We start from the raw sequence: 13,888 nt of genomic DNA on the forward strand, positions 1-13,888 counted from the left end.
TTTAAAAACTCAATGGAAAAGAAAAACCAACCCTATTCCTGGATAGAGGTCATCAGAAACAAACACAACACAGAACCACTAAAAAAAAGCAGAGCTGGGCTGGGCGCGGTGGCTCACGCCTGTAATCCCAGCACTTCGGGAGGCCGAGGCAGGCAGATCACAAGGTCAGGAGATCGAGACCATCCTGGCTAACACGGTGAAACCCCATCTCTACTAAAAATACAGAAAAGTAGCCGGACGTGGTGGCAGGCACCTGTAGTCCCAGCTACTCGGGAGGCTGAGGCAGAAGAATGCCGTGAACTTGGGAGGCAGAGCTTGCAGAGAGCCGAGATCGTGCCCCTGCACTCCAGCCTGGGCAGCAGAGCAAGACCCTGTCTCAAAAAAAAAAAAAAAAAAAAGCGGGGGAGGTTCCCCCTCAATATAAGAAAAGCTTTAGTATAACTTGTATCTCTGAAGCTATAAAAGAGGTGGACATAGGACACATTTGCTGTCCTCAAAAGAACAAGGCCGAGCTACCAGCACCAGCATGGGAAGCTATCCACAACGCTGAGTGAAAACAGCAAACTGCAGAACAGTCTGTGCAGACCAAACTATGCGTGCTTCCTGCTTCCACACAGACACAGGCCTGCAGGACTCCATCCACACTCCACGGTGGCCACCGGGGGTGGCTGAGGGCCAGGGAAGAGGGAGACAATTTTTTTACTCTATCTTCCTCAGAGCTACTTAAACTTTTTCATACTGAATGGTGGTTAGTTTCATAATTTAAAAAGGAACAAAGAAAAGGGAAGAAACATATAAGGACCTCCACAGATCACAGGAGAGCTGGGCCATGGAAGGACGGTGGTCGTGGCCTCACTGAGGGGTCTCACCTGTGCTTGCTTCCGTTCTTGACCAAGTCCTCGATGTCCAGGATGGGGCTGGCCAGCTCCTGCTCCAGGCCTTTTTCTGCAGGTGTGAGGCAGGGGTAAAAACACACCCTCAGTGTCCACTAAGTCCCAAACCACAGGGGGATGCCCAGGACAGAACGGCTCCTACACGGCAGGCAGGGCTGGGCGTCCCCCACCAACCGTGAAAGCGCCACAAAGCACCCACTGAGGGTCTCAGGTGCCCAAGGGAGGCCCCCACCTGAAGTGATCCCGAGGGAGCCCCCCTCTGCCCCCAGAAGGCCTGACGTTGTGGACCAGACAGAGGCCAGCAGGATCCTGAGGGTTCTATGCATCCTCTCCAAAATAACCCAAGACAGGACAGGAGTGGCAGCTACACTCAGCCCTCCTCAGGGCAGGGAAGAACAGCCCCTCAGCCTATCGCCCCAGCCCACAGAGGCATCTTCCACAAACCCCTGCAGGTGCCCCTGTGATTAGCACCATCACTCAGCTTCCCTGCCAACCACAACAGGCCTAGAACTTCCACCTAAGGGAGAGCCAGGTTTTCCTGGGCTAAACGGTGGCCCACTCCCTTCTGCAGCATGGCAGCCCTGGGAAAGGACACTGCCTGTGCTGGCCGAGAGGCCCCAGGCAGAAAAGGCTTCAGGAGTCAGGGTCTGGGGGATGTTCTGCCCCTCCCTTGCCTCTACAGCACAGGCCCCCAAACCGGAACCACAAGAATTCCTTAGGGAGCTGCTTAAACACACACAGAACCAGAGACCTCTTCTAACAAGCACCCTAGAGTTTTAGGGCAGCCACATGGGGTAATGGGGCCTCCCCCAGCTCCCGACTCCATCATGGCTGCTTTGTGCCTGTCCCCAGGAGGTGCCAGGCCCCCCGAGGGCCAGGACTCAGCTGCAGAGGCCAGAAGCGCACACACACACACGCACACATACACACACACACACACACACAACACACCAGCGATGACCCAACCCCAGATGCTCCCAGGGATAGCAGGGAAGGCAGGGGAGGAAAAGCACACCCAAGCAGCACCATAGCAACAGACCAGCCAATCAGCATGCACTGCCGCACAGCGGCACTTGCCAAACCTTCCCTGGCAGAGAGCTGAGGGCGGGGCGAGGACAGGAGCTGCGAGGGGAAGGGGGACGAGGGGCAGGGCCGTCCCAGACGCTCTGCCCCAGGCTGACCCCAAGCTTGCTGTCCCCAACCAGAGTCCTCACAGGACGCAGGCCAGGAAGGGTGCCAGCTCTCCAGCTATCTCCTCGTTCGCCCAAAATATCTGCCTCCCTTCCTCTCAGACCCCTCCAGGAGCTGCAGCCCACTCTAAAGATGCCCAGGCCAGTGCAGGTGCTGCAGACACCCCCTCACAGCCTGTCCAGGTGGCAGACAGGATGCAAAAGTTCACGGCTAGGCAACCTCCCACCAGGTTGGGCAGTGAGAGCCCAAGCCAAGGGGGACAGGCAGGGGCTGGCCTGTGTCTTCTTGGTCTGAGTTCACAGGTCTGGAGGAGGAGACAGATGGGGGCCCCAACACCCAGAGGCCTAACACGGATGGAGGCAGCACCAGGAGGCAGTCAGAGGCCTCCCCACCAGGTCCCAGGCCCAGCGTCCCCACCAGGTCCCAGGCCCAGCGTCCCCACCAGGTACCAGGCCCAGCGTCCCCACCAGGTCCCAGGCCCAGCAGTCACCGGGGCGCTGCCCTTGTCAGGACCACAGCTGGCCAGGCCCATGCTCAGCGTTCCATGCTATCCCAAGGACTTCTGCTGCATGGGACTGGGGACACCCAGCAGGCACTCCAGTCCTGGAAATCCAGGTGAGGACCTCGGAAATGACGACTGCTTGAGAATTTCCAACAGCACATCTGCCCACCCCCCCGTCCCAGAGTCACGTCCTACTGGCATCACCAGGACGAGCGGGCAGCTCCCGTCAGGGAACCTGGGGGCACAGGGAGAGGCAGAGCCCCTTCTTAGGCCCACCAAAAAGGCCTGGACAACCACACATCAAGATGACTGAGGGTCCTTGGTGCCACCAGACCAAAAACCACAGCCAACAAGAAGCAACACAGAAGATGTCTCCAGCAACACAGCACATGTCTCCAGTAAGTGGGAGCCTCCCTGCAGGCCCACGTTCCGCCCACCCTGTCCCTCCAAGGGCCCAGAAACGCCTGGTAGTGGGTCATGCGGGACCACCCGGCTCAGTCTCTGCCAGAGGAGCGCTGCCCTAAATACAAGAGCAGCTTCAGGGTCCTCAGTCCTGGCACACGGAGCACTCGGCAAACATGAGGGCAGAAAGCAGCCCACAGGACCGCGATGCCTTCTCAGTGCTCTGGGGCCGCCTCACCTGAGGCTCCAACCCCAAATGAGGCAGGGAACCCTGACCCCACAGCAGCTCAGGCCGCGCCGACTGCACAGGTGCCACCCTCAGGTCACAGAAACTGTGAGGGCAGCCGACAGGGATGCACCCTGCCACTGTCTCTAGGACCACGCGATGAGCCCCAGAAGCCCTTGACATACCAGAGGGGCAGCCATGTGGGTGCAGAAACACCCCTAGCCCTCACAGGCTGTGGCCACCTGCAGTCACAGGGCAAGCTGCCCTGGCTCGGCTCCTGTCACTCACATCCCGTCTCTGGAAGAGGCCCCAAGGCCTCCCGTGTCAGACCCACAGGACTCAGCCTGGAGTCACACTCGGGGCTGTAATTTTCCGCAGCAAGGTCAGCACAGGAAAAAGACACATGGGGCAGGGTCGCAGGAGGCCAGACACGGCTTCCAGGACACCCTCCCAAGATGGTATGAGGGCCGGTCACAGGAGCACCTGCTGCTGGGCAAGAAACAAAGTTCCCGAAGAGAAAGCCGGTGTTCAGCAAAACCCCTACTGTTTGCACCAATGGTATAGGTGCAGGGAGCCCCTCTCATCAAGAAATGGAGGGAGCCTTCCCAAAATCCAAGGCCCCAGGCACCAGCCAGAGGTGGTCTTGCCGGCTGGCTGTCTCGGGCCGCTGTGTGAGCTCTTCCACACAGAAGACTAACACGGGTGGCCCTGAGTCAGAAGACAGTGCCCAGGTACATGGCTGCACTGGCCGCCCCACCAGGCAAGCACAACCAGGCTGTGACACCACTGAGCTCCACCCTGAGAGGCTGCACACACTCCAACCCGACCCTGGTCCCACTGAGCTGCTTGTACCTTCTACGTTGTTGTAGAAATGACAGGAGCGACTTGCCACCTTCTTGCGGCACAAGTGGATCTGTGGGAGGAAGGGCAGAGTACGCAGCTGAAGCACGGCCAAGAAAGGACCCGAGCCAGTCCGCACCCCCACCAGGTCCTCCCCTGCAGTCCCCCGGGTGAACTTCAAACCCTAGCCCAGCGGGAGCACAGCCTGGGGCTCTGGACACCCAGCAGCACTCGCCTCGCGGACACTGAGCCGGAGCGGGGGCCCAGGAGCCTACCTGTATGTGGTTACTCTCTTGTTTCTTCACCTCAGGATGGATGCACAGCTGCTCCCGGGAGCCCAGCACACACACCTTAGGCCTGGTGGGAGAGAGCACCGTGGGTCCAGGAGGAGCTGTCTCCAACAGCCACAGCGTGGTCCCACAGTGTGAGCTGTATGGAGACACACAGGAGCCTTGGCGGCCAGAGGATGTGAGCATAACTGCAACGTGGCCCGGGCGTAGGAGGGAGCTAGGAGACGAGCAGGGGGACTGGACAGAGGGACGAGATTCGACAGCTTCCATAGCACCCTGCCATTGGCCCCGTCACAGGAACCCCACAGAACACCAAGACTCTGCTGGGCTCTGACAAGCGGCAGGGCCTCCTCCTACTTCATGTGCAAAGCTGCACTGGGGGCCAGCCCTGACCTACCCCACAGCTGCTACAACAGTGCCTGCAAGGAGCTCAGGACGCCAGCCCAAGGTCAGCACACAAATGCAAAGCTGCTTCCTCACAAGTAATAGGCATTGGAGACAGCCCGGGCCCCACCTCACCCCTGGGCACCATCGCATTGCACACTTTGGGGGAGCATCTAGAAAGACCACCACCCTCCACCACAGCACAGCATGGGCTGTGGACCCAGCATCATGCCAAGCTTGTTCTCTCGAGGACCCCGAGACAGGTGTGAACTCGTCTGACCCACCGGTAGGAGGTGTTCCGAAGCTCGTTGATGACCTGCGTGAGTTGCGAGTGGGTCCTGGAGGCGTAAATGATCTTTGGGATGTCCGTGTAGCAAGCTGACCAGACACAAGCAAGCACAGAGGTCATGGTTCTCAGACAACGTTCTCACGTGTCAAAGGCAGGTGGCATTCGGCTAACTCAGCCCTGCAGACAACCAAGAATCTGACACCCCAGATACTGGTTTATCAAAAATGGGTGAAGTGGGCATCTGCCGTGCCCTAATTCAGCAAAAAAGCCCAACCCAAGGTTTACACCCATGATGGCGAGAAATTATACGGCAGCTACAAAATTCTCCTTGAGTTCTGCTTGAGAGACGGCAGGAGTCCCCATGGGCCCACCCCACCCTCAGTGCCATCCCTTGCCAACCATCCCCACAGGACGCCAGGAGAGGCCTGGGAACTAGGGTCACCTATGGGGTCTCCAGCAGCAGCAGCAGCGTTGCCCCAGGATGACAAGGCCCGATCCGGGAAAAGCTCCCCTTGCACCCTCTCAGCAATCTTGCGGGCAGAGATGCCATCTCGGAGGTGCTCTCGCCAGGCCAGCGTGGTACACAGCAAGCACAGCGTCTTCCCTGTGCCCGTGGGGCTCTCCAGGATGCCATTCACCTTCTGAACAGAGTTGGGAGCAAGGGTTACAGGGAAGCCAGGAGGAGGCGAGGCCACACGAGCCACCCCAGCGGGCAGCTCTTCGCAGATGCAGAGGCCACTGTCAGGTGGCGAGAGCCCCGTGGGACCACAGAGAAGTCCGCAGGCAAGTCCCACTCTTGCCCTAAAGGGCGTGAAGCAACTCAGCCGCCATTAGCAAACGACTTGCAGAACGTTACCCAAAACGCGACAGTATCTTTCAGCCTAAATAGTAAGATGACTAATTAGTCAAGTCTCAAAATAGGAAACTGTTCTGCGTTTCTGGATCCAAACATTTACGCTGTCCTATCTGATGTCCTACATACGAGCTCTCAGATAGGAACCTGAGCAGGAAACTCGGGGAGGGGAGGAGTGTGAGCCGGGTACAAGAGGGCACCTCGAGGAACCCAGGAGAAGGCAACCTGGGCCACTGCCACCTCCCTGCACCCCCGAGGTTCAAAGACCTTCAAAGTGAGGCTGGCCACCGGCTGCCCCTCTAATAGAAATGCTTCCTCCTGACCAGTGAATACCAGCTGCTCCTCAGAGAGGCCCCCAAGGCACTCCTAAGTCTGTCACCCTCAAGGACTGCAGGGAAAAGAGAGATCAGACTGTTACTGTGTCTATGTAGAAAGGGAAGACATAAGAAACTCTACTTTGACCTCTACCCTGAACAATTGCTTTGCCCTGAGATGCTGTTAATCTGTAACTTTGCCCCAACCTTGAGCTCACAGAAGCACGTGTTGTATGGAATCAAGGTTTAAGGGATCTAGGGCTGTGCAGGACGTGCCTTGTTAACAAAACGTTTACAGGCCGTATGCTTGGTAAAAGTCATCGCCATTCTCCAGTCTCGATAAACCAGGGGCACAATGCACTGCGGAAAGCCACAGGGACTTCTGCCCTGGAAAGCAGGGTATTGTCCCAGGTTTCTCTCCATGTGAGAGTCTGAAATATGGCCTCGTGGGATGGGAAACACCTGACCATCCCCCAGCCCAACACTCGTGAAGGGTCTGTGCTGAGGAGGATTAGTAGAAGAGGAAAGCCTCTTGCAGTTGAGATAGAGGAAGGCCACTGTCTCCTGCCTGCCCCTGGGAACTGAATGTCTCGGTATAAAACCCGATTGTAGATTTGTTCAATTCTGAGATAGGAGAAAAGCCGCCCTGTGGCAGGAGGCGAGACATGTTGGCAGCAATGCTGCTCTGTTAGACTTTACTCCACCGAGATGTTTGGGTGGAGAAAAGCATAAATCTGGCCTACGTGCACATCCAGGCATAGTACCTTCCCCTGAACTTAATTTGTGACACAGATTCCTTTGCTCAGGTTTTCTTGCTGACCTTCTCCTTATTATCACCCTGTTCTCCTGCCGCATTCCTCTTGCTGAGATAGTAAAAACAGTAATTAATAAATACTGAGGGAACTCAGAGACAGGTGCCGGTGGAGGTCCTCTGTATGCTGAGCGCCAGTCCCCTGGGCCCACTTTTCTTTCTCTATACTGTCTCTGTGTCTTATTCATTTTCTCAGTCTCTCGTCCCGCCTGACGAGAAATACCCACAGCTGTGGAGGGGCTGGCCCCCTTCAAAGGACGATCGTTTTTACTTGCTAATCCTACCTCCGACCCCACCTGGAACACCAGCCCTTTTTATGACAAGAGGCTGCCTCTCACCCGGAGGGGCCCGGCTAGAATGGGCCGGGAGACGGAAGCACACCCCGTCCTGGCTGAAGCTCCACCCGCCCGCAGTCCTTTCCTCGGGGCCTGCGCTCTACCTGCTGCAGACATTCCAGGACCTTGGTCATGTACTCCTGTTGGCATTTGTAGGGCTGGAAAGGGAAGTCTATGGTCACACCATTCAGGACTATCTTGGGCATATCAGCCTGTTCTCAGAAGGGCACACAGCGTGGCTGAGGGGCAGGCTATGTGGGTCTGTGCGAAAAAACCACTCCGAACATCTTAGGGTCTCAGGCACTCCTGGTAAGCGACGCGAGCATGTGCACTGGGACACAACGCTGTTCTCTTCGAGAATCTCTATGGCACAGACCTGGGAAAGACAATAAGACTCTGCTTGTAGACAGCCTTTGTGGGTACCAGGCCACTTTCCCAGGCGTTTCCCTAAGTCCCTCCTGTGGAGAGGGCCGGAGGGCAACCCTGGTATATCCCATCTCAAGGAGCTGGCGGGGCGAAGATGCGAAGTGGCTGGCCCTTGCCTTATCCTCCCGCCCCACAACTCCGTCCTTCTCTGGAAGAGACGCCCACAGTGCTGCAAGTTCCAACTACAGTAATTCCGTGACTTCCACAAGAGCGTGAGGGCTGAAGAGGCAAGCGGCACCCCTCCCGGCCTCAGCAGGCGCAACGTCAGAGCGGAGGGTCTGAACCTCCGGCCCTGCCTCTCCAGCCCTCTGCCCTCCTGGCTGGCTGGAGGACTTTCCCCACCCCGCCCAGGCAGGCAACCAGATGCAGCCAAAGTAGCGAAAGAGCATCCCGGGATGCCAATCCGTGCAGCCCTCAGCAAGTCACTCAACTTCTCTACGCCTCAATCCCGCCTGGGAACTGGGACTAACAGACCAGGCGCGGACACACTGAATGTCGGCCCTTCCCTCCAGCCCCGGCCATGGGCTCAGCCAACGCCGCGGCGCCAGCGCCCACGAGCGCAGGAAACTACAGGTCCCAAAATGCAGCGCGGCCAATCCGCCGACCCGCGGCCCCGAGGGCGGCACGGGGCCTGCCAGGAGCTGTAGTTTCGAAAAACCGCAACGCGCCCACGAGCCGCTCGGGTAAAAGAAACACTTGTAGGGTCACTGCGACTCACTGCTCACTTGTCTCCGTGGCGAACCTTCCAGAACCGGGGGCCCTCAAGAACTCAACCGACTCCAGTCGAGGGCCGCCACCGCGTCCCCAGCTGTCAGCCAGTTCGGAGTTCGCGGGCAGAGGCGCGCAGTCGGCGCTGAGCCCACTGAACTTCCGCCCCCACTTCCGGTCCTTTGCTTTGTGCTCCGGGCGGAAACTGTTCCCCCGCGGAGGGGGTCCGCCTGCTCTTCGGTTCCTCCAGGCCTACGCGGCCCTTTGCGCGTTCTGTGTCCGGCTCCCCTGCCCAGTGAACCTCACTTCCATCGCCCACAGGCAGAAATCTGGGGTCCCGCCCGTCTCCTCCCTTGATGTTATCCCCCACCAGGGTCTCCGTTCCACTACCGCCTCTCTAGGCCAGGCCACCACCATTGCCCAGAGAGCTGCACGGGCCTCCTCCCCAGAGGCATCTTTTTACTGCCGACCGCGGTGTGAGCCGACCGCTTTCCTGAAAATTTGAAAACGGCTGCCCCTTGCCCAGGACCCGGCTCCTGAGAACCCTGACCGCCTCTCCTTCCTCTCCTGCGGTCCAGCTTCTGCTCGGCTCACTGTCCCGCAATGGTCCCGGCGGGCCTCCCTGAGTCCCCAGCACCCGGCACTGGCTGGCAGCAGGGCGGACTCCAAGAGCGAGGCCCGCACCGTTCTGTGGGGTCAGCCCAGCGTCACGGATGTTTGTTTCAGGCGGCCCCAGCCCCCATGCCCCAAAAGGCCCCAGGAGGAAGTTGGCGCTGCGTGACCGCGCACGGCCGGCAGGCAGCACTTCTTAGTGGCTTCTTCATGGCTGTGTTGAATGTCCACTGACGGCACATGCGAATGCCATGCGTGCCCATGCTCATGGGTGTGAGATCGTGCTCGGAGAAGCCCCAGCACTCACTGGCACCCAGCCCCAGGTGCCTGTTCCGGTGAAGGAACTGCAGGCTGCCTATCTGAGACTCGGAGGAGAGTTGAAGATGAGACCAGCCACACACACTTGTTGAATGAATGGGCACCAAGCACAAGTTTCAGTGCCCCCCATACGTGCTGATATGGTTCGGCTCTGTGCCCGCCCCAAGTCTCACCTCGAATTGTAATCCCCACGTGTGGAGGGAGGGACCTGGAGGGAGGTGGTTGGATGGTGGGGTCAGTTCCCTCTAGGCTGTTCTGACAGTGAGTGCTCAGGAGACCCGATGGTTTAAAAGTGGCAGTTTCCTCTTCTCTCTCTCTTTCTCCTGCCGCCATGTAAGACCTGGGAACTGGGGCTAACATAGACTTCACCTTCTGCCATGATTTTTTTTTTCTTTAAGACAGAGTTTTGGCTCTTTTTGCCCAGGCTGGAGTGCAGTGGCACGATCTTGGCTCACTGCAACGTCCACCTCCTGGGTTCAAGCGATTCTCCTGCCTCAGCCTGGGATTACAGCTGCGCACCACTAAGCCCGGCTAGTTTTTTATATTTTTAGTAGAGATGGAGTTTGACCGTGTTGGCCAGGCAGGTCTTGAACTCCCGACCTCAGGTGATCCACCCACCTCTGCCTTCCAAAGTGCTGGGATTACAGGCATGAGCCACCACTCCCAGCCTCAGGTAGTATCTTTTTTTTTTTTTTTTGAGACGGAGTCTTGCTCTGTCGCCCAGGCTGGAGTGCAGTGGCGCAATCTTGGCTCACTGCAAGCTCTGCCTCCCGGGTTCACGCCATTCTCCTGCCTCAGCCTCTCCGAGTAGCTGGGACTATAGGCGCCCGCCACCACGCCCGGCTAATTTTTTGTATTTTTTAGTAGAGACAGGGTTTCACCGTGGTCTCTATCTCCTGACCTCGTGATCCGCCCGCCTCGGCCTCCCAAAGTGCTGGGATTACAAGCGTGAGCCACCGCGCCCGGCCACCTCAGGAAGTATCTTAATAGCAGTGTGAGATCCAACAAATGCTTGACACACTTCTCCTCTGGACGACCTCTGGGATAAGTCCTCTCCTTTTTATTTATTTATTTTTTAAAATTTTTTATTTATTTATTTTTGAGACGGAGTCTCCCTCCGTTGCTCAGGCTGGAGTGCAGTGAGTGGCGCGATCTCTTGGCTCACTGCAAGCTCTGCCTCCCGGGTTCACGCCATTCTCCTGCCTCAGCCTCCCGAGTAGCTGGGACTACAGGCGCCCGCCACCACGCCCCGCTAATTTTTTGCATTTTTAGCGGAGACAAGTTTTCACCGTGTTAGCCAGGATGGTCTCAATCTCCTGACCTTGTGATCCACCCGCCTCAGCCTCCCAAAGTGCTGGGATTACAGGCGTTCCTTTTTTTATTATTTTTATTTATTTATTTTGAGACAAAGTCTTGCTCTTGTCCCTCAGGGTGGAGTGCAATGGCGTGATCTTGGCTCATTGCGACCTCCACCTCCCGAGTTCAAGCTATTCTCCCTGCCTCAGCTTCCCGGGAAGCTGGGATTACAGGCACCTGCCACCATGCCAGGCTAATTTTTGTATTTTTAGTAGAGAGGGGTTTCACCATGTTGGCCAGGTGATCCACCTGCCTCGGCCTCCCAAAGTGCTGGGATGACAGGCGTGAGCCACCGCGCCCAGCCGGATAAGTCCTCTCATTGTCCACACTTTCTGGGTGAGAAAGTGAGGCACAGGGCGTTGAGCAGATTGCCCGGAGCCTGCCCAGGAGCCAGGAGTTTACCTTTTGCGGCCACACACCCCATCTCCTGAGAGCAGTGGCCAGAAAAGGCTGTCCTGTGGACTGAGCTGAAGTCTGAGTCGTCTGCTCCTTGCCAGCTGCTATAGGAGCATGCTGGCCTGGGGTGGTCAGGAACTCCTGTACCCCTGCCCTCCTCCTCTAATTGCTGACATAGCCACAGCTCCAGCATACAGCAGGTGCTTGACAGATGTCTGTTGAATGACTGAGTGTCCTGCTGAGATACAGGGCTCCTTCTAGGAGCCAGAGTTAATTTCTTTCTTTTTTTTTTTTTTTTTTTTTTTTGAGACAGAGTCTTGCTCTGTCGCCCAGGCTGGAATAGAGTGGTGCGATCTCGGCTCCCTGCAACCTCCACCTCCTGGGTTCAAGTGATTCTCCTGTCTCAGCCTCCTGAGTAGCTGGGATTACAGGCACATGCCACCGCACCTGGCTAATGTTTGTATTTTTAGTAGAGGTGGGGTTTCCTCATGTTGGTCAGGCTGGTCTCGAACTCCTGACTTCGTGATCTGCCCACCTCGGCCTCCCAAAGTGTTAAGATTACAGGCATGGGCCACCACACCCAGCCAAGCCAGGGTTAATTTCAAGAATGCAGAGGTCTGATAAAAGTCACGCTTTATGAAAAACGTGTGGTTTTTTTTGAGATGGAGTCTTGCTATTGTTTTTTTTTTTTTTTGAGACGTAGTCTTGCTTTGTCGCCCAGGCTGGAGTGCAGTGGCGCAATCTCAGCTCACTGCAAGCTCCGCCTCCCGGGTTCACGCCATTCTCCTGCCTCAGCCTCTCTGAGTAGCTGGGACTACAGGCGCCCGCCACCATGCCCGGCTAATTTTTTTTTTTTGTATTTTTAGTAGAGACGGGATTTCACCGTGGTCTCGATCTCCTGACCTCGTGATCCGCCCGCCTAGGCCTCCCAAAGTGCTGGGATTACAAGCGTGAGCCACCGCGCCCGGCCAGAGTCTTGCTATTGTTGCCTAGGCTGGAGTGCAGTGGTGGGATCTCGGCTCACTGCAACCTCTGCCTCCTGGGTTCAAGTGATTCTCCTGCCTCAGCCTGCCTCCCGAGTAGCTGGAATTACAGGCACATGCCACCATGCCCAGCTAAATTTTTGTATTTTTAGTAGAGATGAGGTTTCACCATGTTGGCCAGGCTGGTCTTGAACTCCTGACCTCAGGTGATCCGCCCACCTCAGCCTCCCAAAGTGCTGGGATTACAGGTGTGAGCCACCGCGCCCAGTCAAAACATTTTTTTAACTAGCACTAGGGTGCATGCGAAAAACATCTTTGAAATGCTCATGCACTTTCTGCATTTGATCTTGGTGAGACGTCAAAATCTGCTCCAAGACCTGGCACTATATTGGGGCAAACAGTCAGTACAGCTATTGTGTGTGTTTGTTAATGCACTAACAGTCAGTACACCTATTGTGTGCCTGCTAGCATGCTGTCATTACTCCTATTGAGTGTGCCTGCCAGTGCACTGAGAGTCAGTACACCTATGGCATGTGCCTGCTAGTGTGCTGTCAGTACAGCTGTAGTGTATGCCTGCTAGCACGCTGACAGTCAGTACAGCTAACAGTCAGTACCCCGTTGCGTGTGCCTGCTAAGGTGCCCACAGTCAGTACCCCGTTGCGTGTGCCTGCTAAGGTGCCGACAGTCAGTACCCCGTTGCGTGTGCCTGCTAAGGTGCCGACAGTCAGTACCCCGTTGCGTGTGCCTGCTAAGGTGCCGACAGTCAGTACCCCGTTTCGTGTGCCTGCTAAGGTGCCGACAGTCAGTACCCCGTTGCGTGTGCCTGCTAAGGTGCCGTCAGTACCCCTGTTGTGTGTTCCTGCTAGTGCACACTGCACATCTACTGGGTTCCTGGCACTATGCCAGGGGCTTCCACACACCTGGTCCCCGTGCTCCAGATGAGGACACAGAGGCTCAGAGAGGGCCTGGCCAGAGTCACAATGAGTGTGAGGCATTGCAGTGCTCTGAGCCTGACTGGGTGGGTCCTACCCCACCCACATGAGAAGACTCTGGAAGTCCCGGAGAGGGCTGCTTCTCTTGATCCCTAGCACCTGAGCTCCAGCACCCAGGGCTGGAGTCTGCCTGAAGGATGCTGACCATCCCCAACTGCCACTGTGGTGGCCAACAGGGAGGACACAGCTGCTGTGGTGGGCACCTCTGTGTGCCTCTCCACCCTTCTTCCTCCTTCCCAGAGCTGGGTTCCTAGGAATGGCCCAGGGGCCAACACCTCTGTGTGCATATTCGTTTGATATAGCTTCATTGCAAATCACCACAAACCCAACAGCTTAAAACAACTCTCATTTATTACCTCCTAATTCTTAGTATCCCAAGGCTGAAACCAAGTGGGCAGCTGGGCTCAGTTCTTGTGTGGAGGCCCTGGGGTCAAACCTGCCTCCAAGCCCATTCTCTTCTTGTTGGCAGAACTCACTTCCTTGCGGTTAAGGTCTTGTTGTCTTGCTGGCTGTTGGCTGGGAGCAGTTCTCAGATCCTTGCCATGTGGCCCCCTCATCTCAACAACAGAAAACCTTCTTTGGTTTGATCCCTCCAATTTCTTCAACCAGGCAAAGGAAACTGCTTTTAAAGGGCTCCTGTGATGAGGTCAGGGCCTGCCTGATGATCCTCCTGTCTTAAGGGTACCTCTGGGCCACACAATGTCACATTCCTGGGCATCACTCCCACCAGACTCACCGTCCCAGGGATGATGCCGGCTTGCACGTCA

At 56.8% G+C, this 13,888-nt stretch overlaps 1 protein-coding gene across 14 annotated transcripts in view; it reads right to left on the reverse strand.

Annotated features, from left to right (window-relative positions):
- Positions 1-13,888, reverse strand: part of RTEL1 (regulator of telomere elongation helicase 1) — a 102,651-nt gene that overhangs the window by 29,585 nt on the left and 59,178 nt on the right. For 5 of the 14 annotated variants that reach the window (XR_004032901.1, XR_004032903.1, XM_030825263.1 and 2 more), the window contains exons 1-7: positions 8,475-8,643; positions 7,435-7,706; positions 5,460-5,658; positions 5,013-5,106; positions 4,330-4,483; positions 4,067-4,127; positions 870-945 (exon numbers count right to left, since the gene is read on the reverse strand). The exons of 1 other annotated variant lie outside the window; for it this stretch is intronic. Coding sequence is in view for 9 of the 13 variants with exons in the window: in XM_030825263.1 (XP_030681123.1) it covers positions 870-945; positions 4,067-4,127; positions 4,330-4,483; positions 5,013-5,106; positions 5,460-5,658; positions 7,435-7,536 (686 nt within the window). In the remaining 4 variants the exon portion in view is untranslated. Of the gene's footprint in view, positions 1-869; positions 946-1,842; positions 1,861-4,066; positions 4,128-4,329; positions 4,484-5,012; positions 5,107-5,459; positions 5,659-7,434; positions 7,707-8,187; positions 8,322-8,474; positions 9,130-13,888 lie in introns of those variants that run through there. 8 more of the 14 variants (XR_004032902.1, XM_030825266.1, XM_030825268.1 and 5 more) reach the window with 5 other exon arrangements.

Source organism: Nomascus leucogenys, chromosome 13, assembly GCF_006542625.1.
Source record: "Nomascus leucogenys isolate Asia chromosome 13, Asia_NLE_v1, whole genome shotgun sequence".
NCBI classification, from domain to species: domain Eukaryota; kingdom Metazoa; phylum Chordata; class Mammalia; order Primates; family Hylobatidae; genus Nomascus; species Nomascus leucogenys.